At 44.6% G+C, this 15,273-nt stretch overlaps 1 protein-coding gene across 7 annotated transcripts in view; it reads left to right on the forward strand.

The window, feature by feature from the left end:
- The window catches only part of arhgef25a (Rho guanine nucleotide exchange factor (GEF) 25a), a 74,033-nt gene that overhangs the window by 39,721 nt on the left and 19,039 nt on the right, over window positions 1-15,273 (forward strand). For 5 of the 7 annotated variants that reach the window (XM_010875118.3, XM_034296180.1, XM_010875117.4 and 2 more), the window contains 2 exons: window positions 9,253-9,608; window positions 9,850-9,960. In XM_010875118.3, coding sequence (XP_010873420.2) covers window positions 9,253-9,608; window positions 9,850-9,960 — 467 coding nt within the window. Of the gene's footprint in view, window positions 1-8,776; window positions 8,949-9,252; window positions 9,609-9,849; window positions 9,961-15,273 lie in introns of those variants that run through there. The other 2 variants (XM_034296181.1, XM_020051721.2) reach the window with 2 other exon arrangements.

Consider the following 15,273-nt stretch of genomic DNA (forward strand, 5'->3'; position numbering starts at 1 on the left):
TTGTGGGAGCTTGGGAGAGGTAGTGGGTTGGAGTGCGATGCAATGGGAGTCAGAGGTGGGGGTTGAGATGGGGTTGGATGAGGTAAGGTGGGGCTGGGTGAGGTGGGGTAGGACGGGTTGAGGGTGGGTAGGGTTAGTTGAGGTGGGGAGGGATGAGGTGGAGTGGGGTTGGATGAGATGGGGTGGGTTGAGATGAAGTGGGGTGGGGTTGGATGAGATGGGGTGGGTTGAGATGAAGTGGGGTGGGGTTGGATGAGATGGGGTGGGTTGAGATGAAGTGGGGTTGGATGAGGAGGGGTGAAATTAGGTGTGGCGAGATGAGATAGGGTGGGATGAGGTTGGATGAGGTGGGGTGAGATGAGAAATGTGGTGAGATGAGGTTGGGTGGGGTTGGATGAGGTGGGTACAGTATGTGTGTTGTGTTAGTCTCAGCGCCTTTAGACCTGGCTGGGCAGGGCAGAGCATGCAGGGCTGGGCTATAAATGTGCTTCAGAGCTTTCTCAGGGTATGCCTGGCCTGACTGACTGCTGCAGTGCAGACAAGTTACCCTGCCAGAAAGAGAGGAAGAAAAAGGGGCGAGGAGAAGAAGTCTGAGCTGAGGAGGGGAGGGGGATGGACAGGGAGGAGCGAGGGGTGTGTGTGTGTGTGTGTGTGGGAGGGGACAGCAGTGCTGTTAACGGGGAGTTCAGTGTAGAGGCGAAGATAAAGGAGAGTAGAAGAGAAGTGGAGCAGAGTGAAAAAAGAGGAGGAAGAGAGGGGGAGGGAGGAGAGGGAGGGAGAAGGAGATGGAGAGGGAGGAGAACAAGAAAGGGAGGAGGGAGCAGAGGGAGATCAGCCAAGTGCCAGACCTCATTAATCCAAGGAACACAGAAGTAATAAAGGACTTTGAGCCAAGAGCAAAAACCCACTAAAATAACCCCGAACAACTAATGAACAGCAATGATCATAAACCTGTAGGCTGAGAGCTCTTGCTCTATGTTGATGCCTCAGGTTGTTTGAGGACAGGAAGCTCATTAATGTCTTTTTTTTAATAAAAGGCACAACTAACAACTAATTTAACTAAAACTGTGTATATTTGAATGCCACCACAAACAGTAAAATACAGTCTGTCCTCCCGTTAGTCCAAAGGACTTTCTCTTGAGGTGACAGACAGTGCTTTCAGGATCTCTCTCTCTCTCTGTCCAGTTGTGTGTCTGTTCCTCTGGATGTACATCCTTCCCTTCGTCCATTTGTCTGTTTGTTAGTTTATCGGTCTGTCCGAGAGCTGAACTGCCCAGACTAACTGGCTGTTAGGCTAAGTGTCTATTTCCTCTGAGTGTGTGAAATGTAATCTGTAATCTGGGAGCTTTGGCTAGAGAGGCTGAGTCTGACATAGAGAGAGGAATAAAGAGTAAGGAAGTGAGAGAGGAATAAAGAGTAAGGAAGTGAGAGAGGAATAGAGAGAGAAGGAAAGAGGAAGAGAAAGAGGGAGACAGGAAGTGAGGGGCTCAGGGAAAAGGAGAGGAAAAGACTGAGAAAGAGAGGAAGAGAGCGAGGTTTAGAGGGACTAAGAGATTGTTTGACATTTTTTGTTGTTCTTTGTTAAGACATCTTTATCAGAATAAGAAATCCCTACCTACTCACCACTCCCAACACACGCAGAGGCTGAGACAGCAAGACGGAAAGAGAAGAGAGAAAAATTAAGTCAAGGAGCTGAGTGAGCAGATGCAAGCCTTATGATTCTCACTCAGGTCCAGACTACCAGTACACATTATCACTGAGGTGATGGTTAATTACCAGTACACATTATTACAGAGGTGAAGGTTAATTACCAGTCCACATTATCACTGAGGTGAGGGCTGATTACCAGCACACAGTATATCTGAGATGATGGTTAATTACCAGTATACAGTATCACTGAGGTGATGGCTAATTATCAGTACATGTTTTCACAGAGATGGTGGTTAATTACCAGTACACATAATCACTGAGGTGGTGGTTAATTACCAGTACACATTATCACTGAGGTGGTGGTTAATTACCAGTACACATTATCACTGAGGTGGTGGTGAATTACCAGTACACATTATCACTGAAGTCAGGGTTAATTACCAGTACACATTATCACTGCGGTGGTGGTTAATTACCAGTACAAATTAACACTGCGGTGGTGGTTATTTACCAGTACAAATTATCACTGAGGTGGTGGTTATTTACCAGTACACAATATCACAGAGGTGAGGGTTAATTACCAGTATATTTTATAACTGAGGTGGTGGTTAATTAACAGTATGCAGTATCGAAAAGGGGGGGGGGGGGTAATTATCAGTACACAAAAACACAGAGGTGAGGGTTAATTACCAGTACACATTATCACTGAGGCGGTGGTTAATTACCAGTACACATTATCACTGAGGCGGTGGTTAATTACCAGTACACATTATCACTGAGGTGGTGATTAATTACCAGTACACATAAAATCCTCATAATCTTACTGACCGACAGAAAGTACCAATCCATCAGCCAGCTGCCAACACTTTGGCCTGCTTCCGTGGAAGTACATTTTGTGTGACTGAATGGGTGTGCATGAGCGTGCACATGAGAGCGTGCAAATGCGTGCACACGCCTGAGTGTGTGGTGCCAGTGGAGCCTAAAGAGCCTGTAGTCCAGGGGGGCAGCAGCGAGCACTGGAGCAGGGAGTCAGTGAGTGCTGTGGACCAGTGTACTCCATTCCAGCCAGAGGCCAGGGCTTTTAGCTGGATTAGTTATGTCAGCTCAGCACCACTCACCTATCAAAGGATCGATACAGAGGAATTAGACCAAACTTCTCCTCTCACAGGACTTCCACTTACTAAACTCCCTGGACACACGCACACGCACACACACACACACACACACACACACACACACACATATTTTAGGAAACTCCATCCTTCTGGAGACAAATGACATTCTTTCCTAACCAAACCCTAAACCTATGCTGAACTCTTAGCTCCAGAAACCAACTCATTTATCTTAAACCCAACCACAAACCCTAGTCACAACTCAAAAATGTTGCCTACACTTAATCCCTGAACTGGAAATAGCAGCTTTTCCTTGTTGCGGCCGTAGGTCTCCGCAAGGTCAAATGCTCCTTCTTTTCCTGTCCTTTCTGGGATCCTCCCCATCATCAGTTTAGTAAAACATGAACACACACCCACATACATTAACCTCCCGCCACCACAGAAGGAGATTGGCCTCAAAAATATAGCATCCTAGAGGTTTGTAGAGGGTTGCCCTGACTTGTGGTCCATAGATAAGCGTTTTCCATCAGTCACAGTTCCCAGAATAATGGACTCAGAGCAGCTGTCTCAGAATGGCTCAGAGTGGAATAATAAGGCCTTTGGAAAATGTCCCATTGATCTGGGTGATCATCATTTGCATCTTGCCAAAGCTTTCAGTGAGAGAACCTACTTCTGAATGCACATACTGAATAGAACAAAACAGTTGGCTTCAACACACGCATAACCAGACAGAGCATGTTTCCATTAGGGCCAACCAGGAAGAATAACTTACACGTCATGTTGCAGTGATTGGGCGAGACCCAGCGAAAGGGAGGGACAGACAGACAGGAAGACGGATAAACAAGAGCGTTTGTGTGCTCCTCAGTTAGATTCAAGACAGTAGGAAATGTGTGTGGGTGTCTTGTGGGACGTCCAGCAACATCAACTGATCACCACAGATCACTGCTTCTGTGTGGGCTCTGCCTTTAATGTGCAGCAGTCTTTAACTTTCAGCTATTAAATATGAAACCATACAGCAGTAAACCATGTGAACCAGCGTAACTAAAGGACTCAGCTCCTAATGTAATCTGTTCTTAGAGCGACACTGTTAAATATGAAGAGAAAGAGGGCCTGCAGTATGTGTTTGTCTGTGTGTGTGTGTGTGTGTGTGTGAGCACATATACATTTACTTGTATAATCACAAATCTCCACAAGAATAATAGCCCATCGAAAATCCTCCAAAGTAAAGGCGATGGGTCGGTTCTCACTTATAAAAATAGGTAATTTAAGCCTTGGGTTAAGGTCAGGGTTAGAATTAGGTGTTAAGGACAGGTTTGGATTTAGGGTTAGGATTAGGGTTTGGAGGTAAAGTTAGAGTTATTGTAAGGATTAAGGTCAGTTTAAGAGTCAGATGTTGGGGGAAACAAGACATCCTCACAAGCATCATAAAATAATGTGTGTGTGTGTGTGTGTGTGTGAAGCAGTACACTGTACTGAGGGAGATGGATGTAGTGTGTGGATCTGCTACAGCCATTGACAGCGTATGACACTATGCAATCAGCTTTCTTTACTATCCAGAATGAGGTGATTGTGAGAAGGCAGCTGGTTGTCATAGCGACATTTGACAACGCTGAAAACCCAGGAATAAAATAACATCTTGAGAAATTACCTCTCCCTCTCCCTCCCTCTCTCTCTTTCAGCTCCGGAAAAGGTTAAGACACCATCGCACCTTTTTCTTTCCTTTCCAAAAACGTTGAAAAGGAAAGTTTTGAGTGAGGAACAGTAGTGTTCAATTTGGCTCTTAATTTCAACCCTTCTGTTCCTCACTCAAAAAACCTTTTCGACCTTTTTGGAAAGGAAAGAAAAAGGTTGCAGTCTTCTCTAGATTTTTTCCGGAGCTGTATATGGTCTGTACACTACTAAGTCCTGTTCACTGTTTTCACCAACACACATGCCACTTCTGGTCCATTAAGAATGTAGACTTACATCTATCAGGAGTGGGTTTTCTTCTTCTGTTGAAGGTTCTGGGCAGTTAGAATAGACGTCTAACAGGTCTGTAATTCTACACATATCAGTAACCTTACCGCGGGGCACTGGCTCTATCCCATTCGCACTAATTCACCTATTGCGAATGGTGCAGTTGATAAACCGGCATACTAGAATCCTCCAGCGCTGTTTCATTATCCAGTTTGGCAGCATTTTGACATTCAGGTAGACTACAACAGTGATGGACAGAGAGGTGTTGAGAAAACATTACATGCATGTTGACACAGCTTGATAAAGGTAGCCTACGAAGCTGCTAACAGCTCAAACATGCTGGCACATCTACGATGAAATCACCCCAGTATCCCCGGAGCAACACCAAAATGCAAAGTGACAGTAAACTTTGTCTCCCAAATGCATTCAAGCAGCCCTTAGCATCAGCCTAATCGGGCTAAAGACAAGTCAGGAGCAGGGTGTGTGAGCAGCCATGGACAAGACCTTACCCATTTCAGAAAACCCACACATACTGTGATTGTATAACTGTAAAACAAGGTCTTGTGCCATGATTTCATATTGCACTTTACATTTGATTGTGCTGTCATCAGGCATTACATTTTTCCTGGATTAGTGTTGCATATTTTAACAGATGAACTATAAACTGTTATTCAGTAATAGTTGAAATGTACCAAAAGACGTATTGAGCCATGACCCTGAAACCACGACGCGTACTTTAACCTGGAGTAGGCTGAGCCGCGGCACCCTTAACATGCCATAAAACTGCTTCTCTTCTACCCCCTCGGGTGTATCATCTAACATGCTCCGTGGTGGGCTGAAGACGGTCTGAGGTGGGACAATTTTGCTAATGCGCAGAGTTACTGGTGTGTCCGTGACCTTTGACCGTAGAACCATAACCGAAATCCGCAACAAAAAGCAGCCACTGCCAGGCAGAACAGATGAATCATCTCGATTTCAAAGGCTGTGAAGGGAACTCATCTCCCTGACACCACAGCGATCACGTAGATATGCTACCCTCACACTTTACCTAAGGTCAAGAAATTATGCTTCCGATTATTTCATGTCAGATGTAATGTAAAATGTAAAAATATGTAACACAGTATCACTCAGGTTTCTCTCTCCTTGTGTTCCGTTTCTGACTTCTCATGAAATATCTGTCCTCCATTTCCTTTCCCCCATCTGGACGTCTCCCTTCTTTCTTACCCCTTCAATCCTGTGTGTGTGTGTGTGTGTGTGACAGTCGTCAAACAGCCCTCCCTGAGCTCACACACATGTTGTCTATAAAACAGTCTTTACAGCGTTGAAGCGAGACAGAGAACAACAGTTGAACTGTGACCAGGTCAGGATAAAGCATTAAAGAAAGACAGATGGGACAGTGTAGATGGACAGCCACACAGAAAGGATAATGTTTTATTATGTTTTTAATAGAGACAGTGACTATCAACTAGACATTATTACTGGTCCTGAGCGGGGGGGGGGGGGGCGAAATGGACATGATGTTTCCATGATTATCTGATCAGGTGAGGATGTTGTGGTTGAGCACTTTTTACAATGGAGAAACGAGAACTGGTTTATGCCACGGTCATGAAGGAACCGTTTCACATGGCTGATTCTATTTTAATTTTGCCTGAATGAAGATTGAAAAAATGGAATCACTTCGCTCACACCCACTGTGATGGGATGTGGATTTTCAGTGCCAAATAGCTTTCATGTGGAGACGCTTACAAATTGGGCAACACTGATACTCTTTGTCAACAAAGGCTTTGTATAGAACGAATGTACTCAGACTAGTAGTCAGATACGCTCAGTCTCTCTTTCTCCCTTTTGTTGTTTTTTTCTGACTTGCTCATTATTAAATGGGCGAAAGAAATCAAGCCATCTCCACATGATCGATTAACAAACTGCCGTTATCGTTCAGTGGTAACACGGGACAGGAGATGGCTGTAAGAAGCGGTAAACCCCTTAAAACTACTTTGACGTGATAACAGAAATACTGTTCTGAAGTGCTGATAGTTTCTGGATGTTTCTTTTTAAGGACCATAGTGAACCTGACACACACATGTCACTCATTGTGGTCCAACACATCGTTAGAAAACCAGCAATCTGAATCCTGTTGTTGGAGTGTTTCCCATCTGTTGTCTGATTAAGGCAGGGGCTAAAGGTCGGGGGTCAGAGAGATTGTTGGGAAGAGACACATTGACCTTTGATTCTCACAGTCAACAAGTCAACTTCAAAATGAACTCGGGAATTCCCAAAAAGCTTGGAAGAGGCAACAATAATTAAAGTTTATTCTGATTATTGTGGGTTACAAATTAAGTTTGGTCAGACTTTGGATAGAGTTGAAGCAAGTCAATCGATCTGGCTGTAGATTTGGCTTGCCCATAATGCACCTGAATCAATGCCTTTGCCATGGCTAGACTTGGCGAATACAGGGAAGTCACTTTCCTTCCTGTCAGGTAGTTAACCTGACTTCCATCAAGTGATTACTGTCCATCACCTCAGATTCTAGTAATTAACTGAGCGAGTGAAGGGAACTTGCTATCATTGAGATAATTAGAATTGAGCCACAGACAAAAGACAACAAATCTTACATGAAAGAGGACTGGGGGTGGGGTAGACGGGGGAAAGGGGACAAAAAACAAAAACAAGCTAAACTGAGAGACTGACATCTTAAAGACTTTCCCAGGCTGGGCCCTAGGGCCGGGAGATGGGGAAGGGGATACAACAAAAAAACAAAGCTGTAACCAAACAAAGATCTTCCCGTCCAAAGGATTAAAGACAACTTCCTGTCCCTGTCCCATTGAAAGCCCCCCACTCGCTTCCCATGTCCTGGTGATATCACCGCAGAACAGAAGATCCTGTCTGGGACTGGACAAGGGCCATTTTTTGCATTGTTGATGTCACATGGTTCTAACCAAGTAAACCAACATAACCAACCAGATCTGCCTCGGATCAACCAGTTGGATGACGTTTGACCGTTGGACAACAGGAGAGGTGTACTAGCCATTGATCTAATTATTTCGGTTTCTGACTGGCCTGGTTGGGTTATGGTTAAGGTCTATGCCATATCTCCTCAATGAATGACCCGGTAACAGCTGCCCAGCTGTTTCTAAGAAAATAAAGATTATTTATCCTTCTCTTTATTTATTTTGATTTCCTCTGATGTGGTTACTGTTTGAGGAATGGGAGAGGGGCGAGAGTTACTGTTTGAGGAATGGGAGAGGGGCGAGAGTTACTGTTTGAGGAATGGGACAGGGGCGAGAGTTACTGTTTGAGGAACGGGAGAGGGGCGAGAGTTACTGTTTGAGGAATGGGAGAGGGGCGAGAGTTACTGTTTGAGGAACGGGAGAGGGGCGAGAGTTACTGTTTGAGGAATGGGAGAGGGGTGAGAGTTACTGTTTGAGGAACGGGAGAGGGGCGAGAGTTACTGTTTGAGGAATGGGAGAGGGGCGAGAGTTACTGTTTGAGGAACGGGAGTGGGGCGAGAGTTACTGTTTGAGGAATGGGAGAGGGGCGAGAGTTACTGTTTGAGGAACGGAAGAGGGGCGAGAGTTACTGTTTGAGGAATGGGAGAGGGGCGAGAATTGCTGTTGCCTCACTGTGTCTCCTCTGTTGTTGCTTGACCCAACTAGATTTCTCCTCAGAATACCACTGGTCGAACTCTTTGGTCGTCTAACTTTAAAGTGTTTTAGTTCTATGGTAATCTTGTACTGTGGTTATCAAAGTCTTTGTTCAGCTTTAGTCATCAAACTCTATGGTCATCAAATTCTACGGTCATCAAACTCTTTGTTCTAACTCTTTAGTTACCCATCTCTTTGGTCATGTATTCTATTGCCCTCTAACTCTTTGATCTTCTAACTCAATGGTCCTCTGACTGGATGGTTCCCTAACTCTATGATCATCTAAACCTATGGTCATATAACTCAATAGTTTTCTATATTTGTGGTCTTTTTGATCTTCTAAATCAACGGTTTTCCAGTGGTTTACTGGCAGCGGTAGGCACTGTCACAACAAGGAACTGAAAGGCTTTGAAACCGTTTTAGCGATAGCCTACTTTTAACACGCATTGTCTTTAAGAACCTGAAGTGTCTGTTTTTCCTGGACAGGGGCTGCCCTGCCTTGGGATGGCTGGAGGCGTCCCTCTCCACCTCTTCACCAAAACACTCCGGTCTCCATTGTGTTATCTATCACGCAGCTCCATCTGTCCCTGTAGGTGCAGGACTGCTGCCCCCCCTCTACCCTAGTTAAACTCTCATCCAACTACCCGGAGTGCTGAGACGTGTTAGGACTGACCATTCCTTTATATTACCCCCGTTCTGTAAACACTCTGCAAATGTTGCCCACCTCCCCCACTATCTCTCCCCCCCTCTGTCCTTTCCCCCTTACCGCGCTAATGGCTGCGCTTCCAACCTTTGTGTGTATATTTCAGGTTGCTTAGCATTACCAAAATGAATACATTATCATGTAACACATGAACAATAAAGTCGGTATTCTGTTCTTCTCCTCCTTTCAGACTCGTACTCAGTTGGGGGCAGCGAGGGCAGCCTCTCCCCCTCCGCAGCGTCCCTGCCCCCGACACTGACGGCGTCTGGCAGCTCCGCCCCCAGTTCCCCGGGCTCGCGCCGCTCCGTCAGCACCCTGAAGAAGTGGCTGACCAGTCCCGTCCGCAAGCTTAGCGCCGGGGCAGTAAACATCTCCGCCAGTGCCAAGGGGGAGCGGCAGGTCAGGAAGTTGGAAGGGGGAGCCAAGCCGCTGCCTCCTATCCCAGCCCCGAGGCGTGGCCCTGATCTGGGGTTGGAGGGGCTGGGGTTAGGCAGGGGTCCAGAGGACCATCTCAACACCATACTGCCGATCACGCACAAAGACATGGTGAGTAGAGCGACAATGTTGTCAAGCACCGATGTGACCTTTTAACTCCAAATTCTAGCACTGTGCGCTCTACCCACTTTTCAGTGGTAACCTGTAAAAACTCAATGCAGGGACTTTGGGTTCCCACATGTTCACACAGACCTGGAACACACACACACACACATCTACATCAACTGGTCATGACGCTGAGTATTGTGTGTGTGTGTGTGTTCTGTGTGTGTGGCGTGTGTATACGTTGCAGGAGTGCAGGTACAGCTTGGCCAGTCCTGAGGACCTTTCCCCAGCAACCTTAAACTCTCCTAGTTTCCTGGCCGACTCACTGCAAGGCTGTAGCTCACTGGAATACACACAGGTGAATCGAAGCACACACAGACACACGCGGGGTCGCCGAGTACGCAGTCAGCATACCCCACTCAAAACGAACACAGTGAATCAGACTTAACCGGTAAAAAATAAATAAATCAATAGACCATTCAGCAAATTCAGGCTGTCGCCACCCGGCATGCTGGGAAAGAGGAGAACTTCCTCCGAGGGTAGTGAAATCCCAAGGCTTTGTTCCCTTGGGATTTACCTTGGGAGACAGAGACGTCCTGGGCTCGGCTGGAGTGTCTCACACACACACACACACACACACACACTAGGTGATCACAAGGCCCTATCAAAGCTGATCAATAGAAGGTAGACCACTGGGGAAGTGAAGCCAGGGTCGCGACCTCAACAGCCCCCCTATCTCCGATACAGGACTCAATAGGCCCTGGTCAAAGGTACTGCACTCTGTGGGGAATAGGAGGCAATTTTGGGCTTCTAATTCAACAGGCCACAATGAAAATGCCTGAAGATAAAAAGGAAATTACACAGACAGCTGATAGAGAAACGTAACAGAAGAAGACTCCCGTGCCTGGGAATGATGAAGCCTGCGCCACGGCCGGGCTGTTTCATTTCCACTTCAAACAGGGGTTTTATGTTTGAATGGTAATGGAGGGCCTTCGTAACCGAAGACTAGGTTGTGTGTGTGTGTGTGGGGTGGGGGGGGGGGGTGGGGTGGATCCTACCGACACATTGCAGAGACAGCACAGACTGTGCTCCATCTCCACACGACTCTTCCCGGGGTCGTGGTCAGTGCTGATGAAAGGCTTTGAAACTGAGCGAAACAAGGGACCGTATATATTTAAACAACACAGGCGTTTCGTTGTCTGTGGCATAACGCGGCCCTGCAACGTGTTTTGCGTTCGGTTTTATTTGGTCTGTGTTCTTCTGAAGATGACCCCAGACATCCCCAGGAGCATCACGCATGTCTGCCATTCCCCCGGTTCTGCCAATGGGGATAAGTCTGTAATAGTAGTAACACGCCTTTGACAACAGGATTACACACAGGCAGAGGGAGAGAGCAAGAGGGAGGAAGAGAGAGAGGGGAAATGAGGGAGAGAAATGGGGAGAAATTGAGTCATAAAGGAGAACAAGTTAGAAAGCAAATTTTTTTTGAGAAAGACAAATAAAGAGAAAGAAGGGGATTAAAGTATGTAGGTCAGTTGTCTTTGGGTCACAGCTTCTGTCAGGCTGCTTTTCCTCTCTGTCTCCCTCTCTATCACATTCCCTCGCTTTATCACCAACTATATCATCCGCTCTCGATCCATCCATCTCTCTCTCTCTCTCTTTATCTATCTCTCCTCTCTCTATCCCCTTTGTCCTCTATCGCCCTTTTGATCCCACTCTCTCTCTCTATCAACTCTCATTCTTTATATTCTCTCTCTCTCCATTAACCCACTCTCTCCATAACGCCGCTCACTCTTTATATTTTCTCTCTCTCCATTAACCCACTCTCTCTATCCCCTCCCACTCTTTATATTATCTCTCTCTATCCCCTCTCACTTTCTATCCCCTCTCACTCTTTATATTCTCACTCTCTCCATAACGCCGCTCACTCTTTATATTCTCTCTCTCTCCATTAACCCACTCTCTCTATCCACTCTCACTCTTTATATTCTCTCTCTCTATCCCCTCTCACTTTCTATCCCCTCTCACTCTTTATATTCTCTCTCTCTATCCCCTCTCACTTTCTATCCCCTCTCACTCTTTATATTCTCTCTCTCTATCCCCTCTCACTTTCTATCCCCTCTCACTCTTTATATTCTCACTCTCTCCATAACGCCGCTCACTCTTTATATTCTCTCTCTCTCCATTGACCCACTCTCCATAACGCCTCTCACAACCTATCCCCCCATCGTTTTCCACACCTCCACCCCTTTAACCTACAACCCAGTTTCTAAAAACGTTGGGACGCTGTGTAAAATGAAAAACAGAGTGCACTGATGTGCTAATCATTTAAACCCTGTATACAATTCAATTCAAATGTCAAAACTGTTAAGATTCTGTCCGCTTCTGGAACATAAACAAAATCATAAAAACCGGAAGACGCGGGATAAAACCGGAGGTCCGTGGAGAACCTTTTCTCAAAGATGTTGATTTTCCATAGTTCTTACATGTCCTCCAGTCATTGCAAAGTTAAAACAGTATATTATGCCAATAAACAAAGGAGGAGGTCAGCGATTTTAGTCAACTATTACACTGTCTATTATCCCAGGTTTAGACCGTGGAAGGTTTATCCTACATGATACACTCGAATGGCATGTTCACGGTCTCCCGATAGAATCTATGACCGTCACATGGACAGTTCCTAGCAGGAGGTGTGGACAGGGTGTGTGTGGGGGTGTGGACAGGGTGTGTGTGGGGGTGTGGACAGGGTGTGTGGGGCCTATCAGTAACTGCCACCACGTCTTATCTACAGTCCGTTGTTAAGCGTTATTCATTAGTCAGCACTTATGCGTTGTGTTAAGTTTCTCATTCCCTACGATCTCTCAAAACTGAGAAATTGTATTGTTTCTTGGAACAAAACTCACTTTGCTCACTTTGAATTTGATGTAAAATTGTAAAGTGTAAAATTGCTAAATTTTGGGATTTTAAAATCTACATTGCGCAATATCATTAAAAGATTCAGAGAATCTGGAGAACTCTATACGCATGGGACCAGGGTAAAAACCAATATTGGATGGCCGTGATCTTTGGGCCCTCAGACGGCACTGCATTAAGACACAATTCTGTAGTGGACATCACTGCATGGGCTCAGGAACACTTCTGATAACCACTGTTCGTGAACACAGTATGTTGCTGCATCCACAAACGCAAGTTAAAACTCTACAATGCAAAGAAGAGACCATACATAAACAAGACCCAGAAACGCCAGTGCCTTCTCTGTTATCAATGCACAGTTCAAAAGCCAGCATCCGTGATGGTATGGGGGTGCATTAGTGTACATGGCATAGGTGATTTGCACATCTGTGAAGGCCCCATTTAAGCTGAGCAATATATACAGGTTTTGGAGCAACATCCAGACAACACCTTTTCAGGGAACGCCTTGCTTATTTCAGCAAGACAATGCCAAAACACATTCTGCACATTTAACAACATTATGGCAACATTAGAGTCTGGGTGCTAAACTGGCCTGCCTCCAGTCCAGACCTGTCCCCTATAAAATAAAATAAAGCCACATAGAAAGCAAAGGAGACCCTGAACTGTAGAGCAGTTGCAAGCCTATATCAAGCAAGAACTGGAAAACATTTCACTTTCACAACTACAGCAATTGGTTTACACAGTTCCCAAATGCTTACAGAGTATTGTTAAAAGAAGGGGTGATGTAACATGTCCCAACTCTTTTGAAACAAAATTGCTGGCATCAAATTCAAAATGGGCATGTATTTTTCCAAAAACAATAACATTTCTCAGTTTCCACATTTGATATGTTGTCTTTGTATTATTTTTTATTATATATAGGGATAAGTGATTTGCATTCAAATCATTGCATTCTATTTTTATTTGCATTTTATGCAGCGTCCAAACTTTTTTGGAAACTGGGATGTACATATGGAAATAAAATAAACATAAAAATAACACTAACTACTTATTCTCCTTCACTACCATTACAATTACAACATTAACCAATTAATAATAATGATTAACTACTACAATACAAATTCTAGGAACTTCCACTTCTAAAACCCATGGCCATTCTGTTAAACCCTCTTCCTGTCCTGACATTCCTAGAGGCCCAGTTGTGATGAAGTGTTTATTATATGTTGGTCAGTGTACAAACAATCCTGGATTCATGTTTTGAATCAGTCAAGCCATTTGGGAGTCAGGCTAACTAAATTGTATCATTATTTATGGCAAACAGAGAGGGAGAGGCAGTTGGTAAACTGTACTGCAGTAGTGAATGTTGATGGATTTCGTTTTTTGCCTTAGAGTAGGAAAGAAAGACCAAATGAGGAAATAAACTAATGAGACATCAACACTGCCTTAACCTGATTCTAACACCCAACTGCTATCCTATCTGTTAATTACTAAACCTTGAATTACTTTGTGATTAAACACACTCGGGTAGCTCCAGGCAATTTACAGACCAAAATTGAAGAATGATTTGTTTACAGAAAATATTCAAAATAAAAATACAAAACTAAAAGAGCGGAACAAAAGAAAAGAAAACACATAAAACATTTCCTCCCCCCAACCCTCCCCCATATACAAATACACCCCTGTCCCCCTTCGTGCCCCATCAAGTTCCCAATGAAACAAAATTACATCCTCACTGATCTCGTCTGAGTAGAAATGTGTTTGCCAATTTCATCATAAGTCAATAGAAGGGGATTCCTTTTTTCCCCAAAACATCAGGATAAATTTTTTCCCCCAAAATTAGACTGTAATAAATGTGTTGTTGTTTGTGCCTGGAAAGGACGTTTAACGTCCCTGAAGTCCCCAAAATGATTAGTAGTGAATCTGGGTCAACCCGGACCTCCAGGACATTCGAGAGACACATCCAAACGGGACTTGACTGCAGTAGTGAATGCTACTTTTCTTTTTGCCTTGCATACCCTGTCAACAGAATCTTGCAAAGTAACCCCAAATCTAACACAATGTTTTTCCCTTAACCTAACCCATGAGCCAGAGAGGCAATTTCCCTAGCGGAGGATCTGCCAAAAAACCTTACGTGTTGGGTTTTACTACCTTTGTGGGTTCCTACATGTACACATGAACATGGTTCGCTTGCTCTCACAGACAGACCGACTTCACTACACAAGACCAGCGAGCGACAGTGAGTGTAGATTAGAGCTGGGTTATATGGAAAAATACATTGTGACGGTAGCGATAGTTAAACTGATCATTTAGAACATGTCTGGAACATGTCTGGAACATTAACGTACCCCTTGATCGCGTTTTATATTTGACTTTTTTTGTGATCCTTTTTTTTTTCATTTCTGTACACTTGATCACTAACGATTTATTCTAATTTGTAATTCTCCCTTCATGCTAAAATCATGAATTATACAGTAGTCTGATTAATTAAGGTATTTTCCTCCTTACTTGCAATAATAGATGCTCCTCGAGATCATTCTGTAATGAGAAAAGAAGAGTAAAGACTAGAGATAATTTACCCCTTCCACCCAAATGACCAGTGAATTACATCTAAGCTACTAGATACAGTCTAAGATACCCTCTGAAATACAACCTCTTGTGAGACTGACACACAGTTCACCTTCACATTCTATGCCTCCAGAACGCAGCTCACTTCTCGTTCACCATGAACGCAGCTCACTTCCCGTTCACCATGAACGCA

This window comes from Esox lucius, chromosome 12 (assembly GCF_011004845.1).
Source record: "Esox lucius isolate fEsoLuc1 chromosome 12, fEsoLuc1.pri, whole genome shotgun sequence".
In the NCBI taxonomy this organism is placed as follows: domain Eukaryota; kingdom Metazoa; phylum Chordata; class Actinopteri; order Esociformes; family Esocidae; genus Esox; species Esox lucius.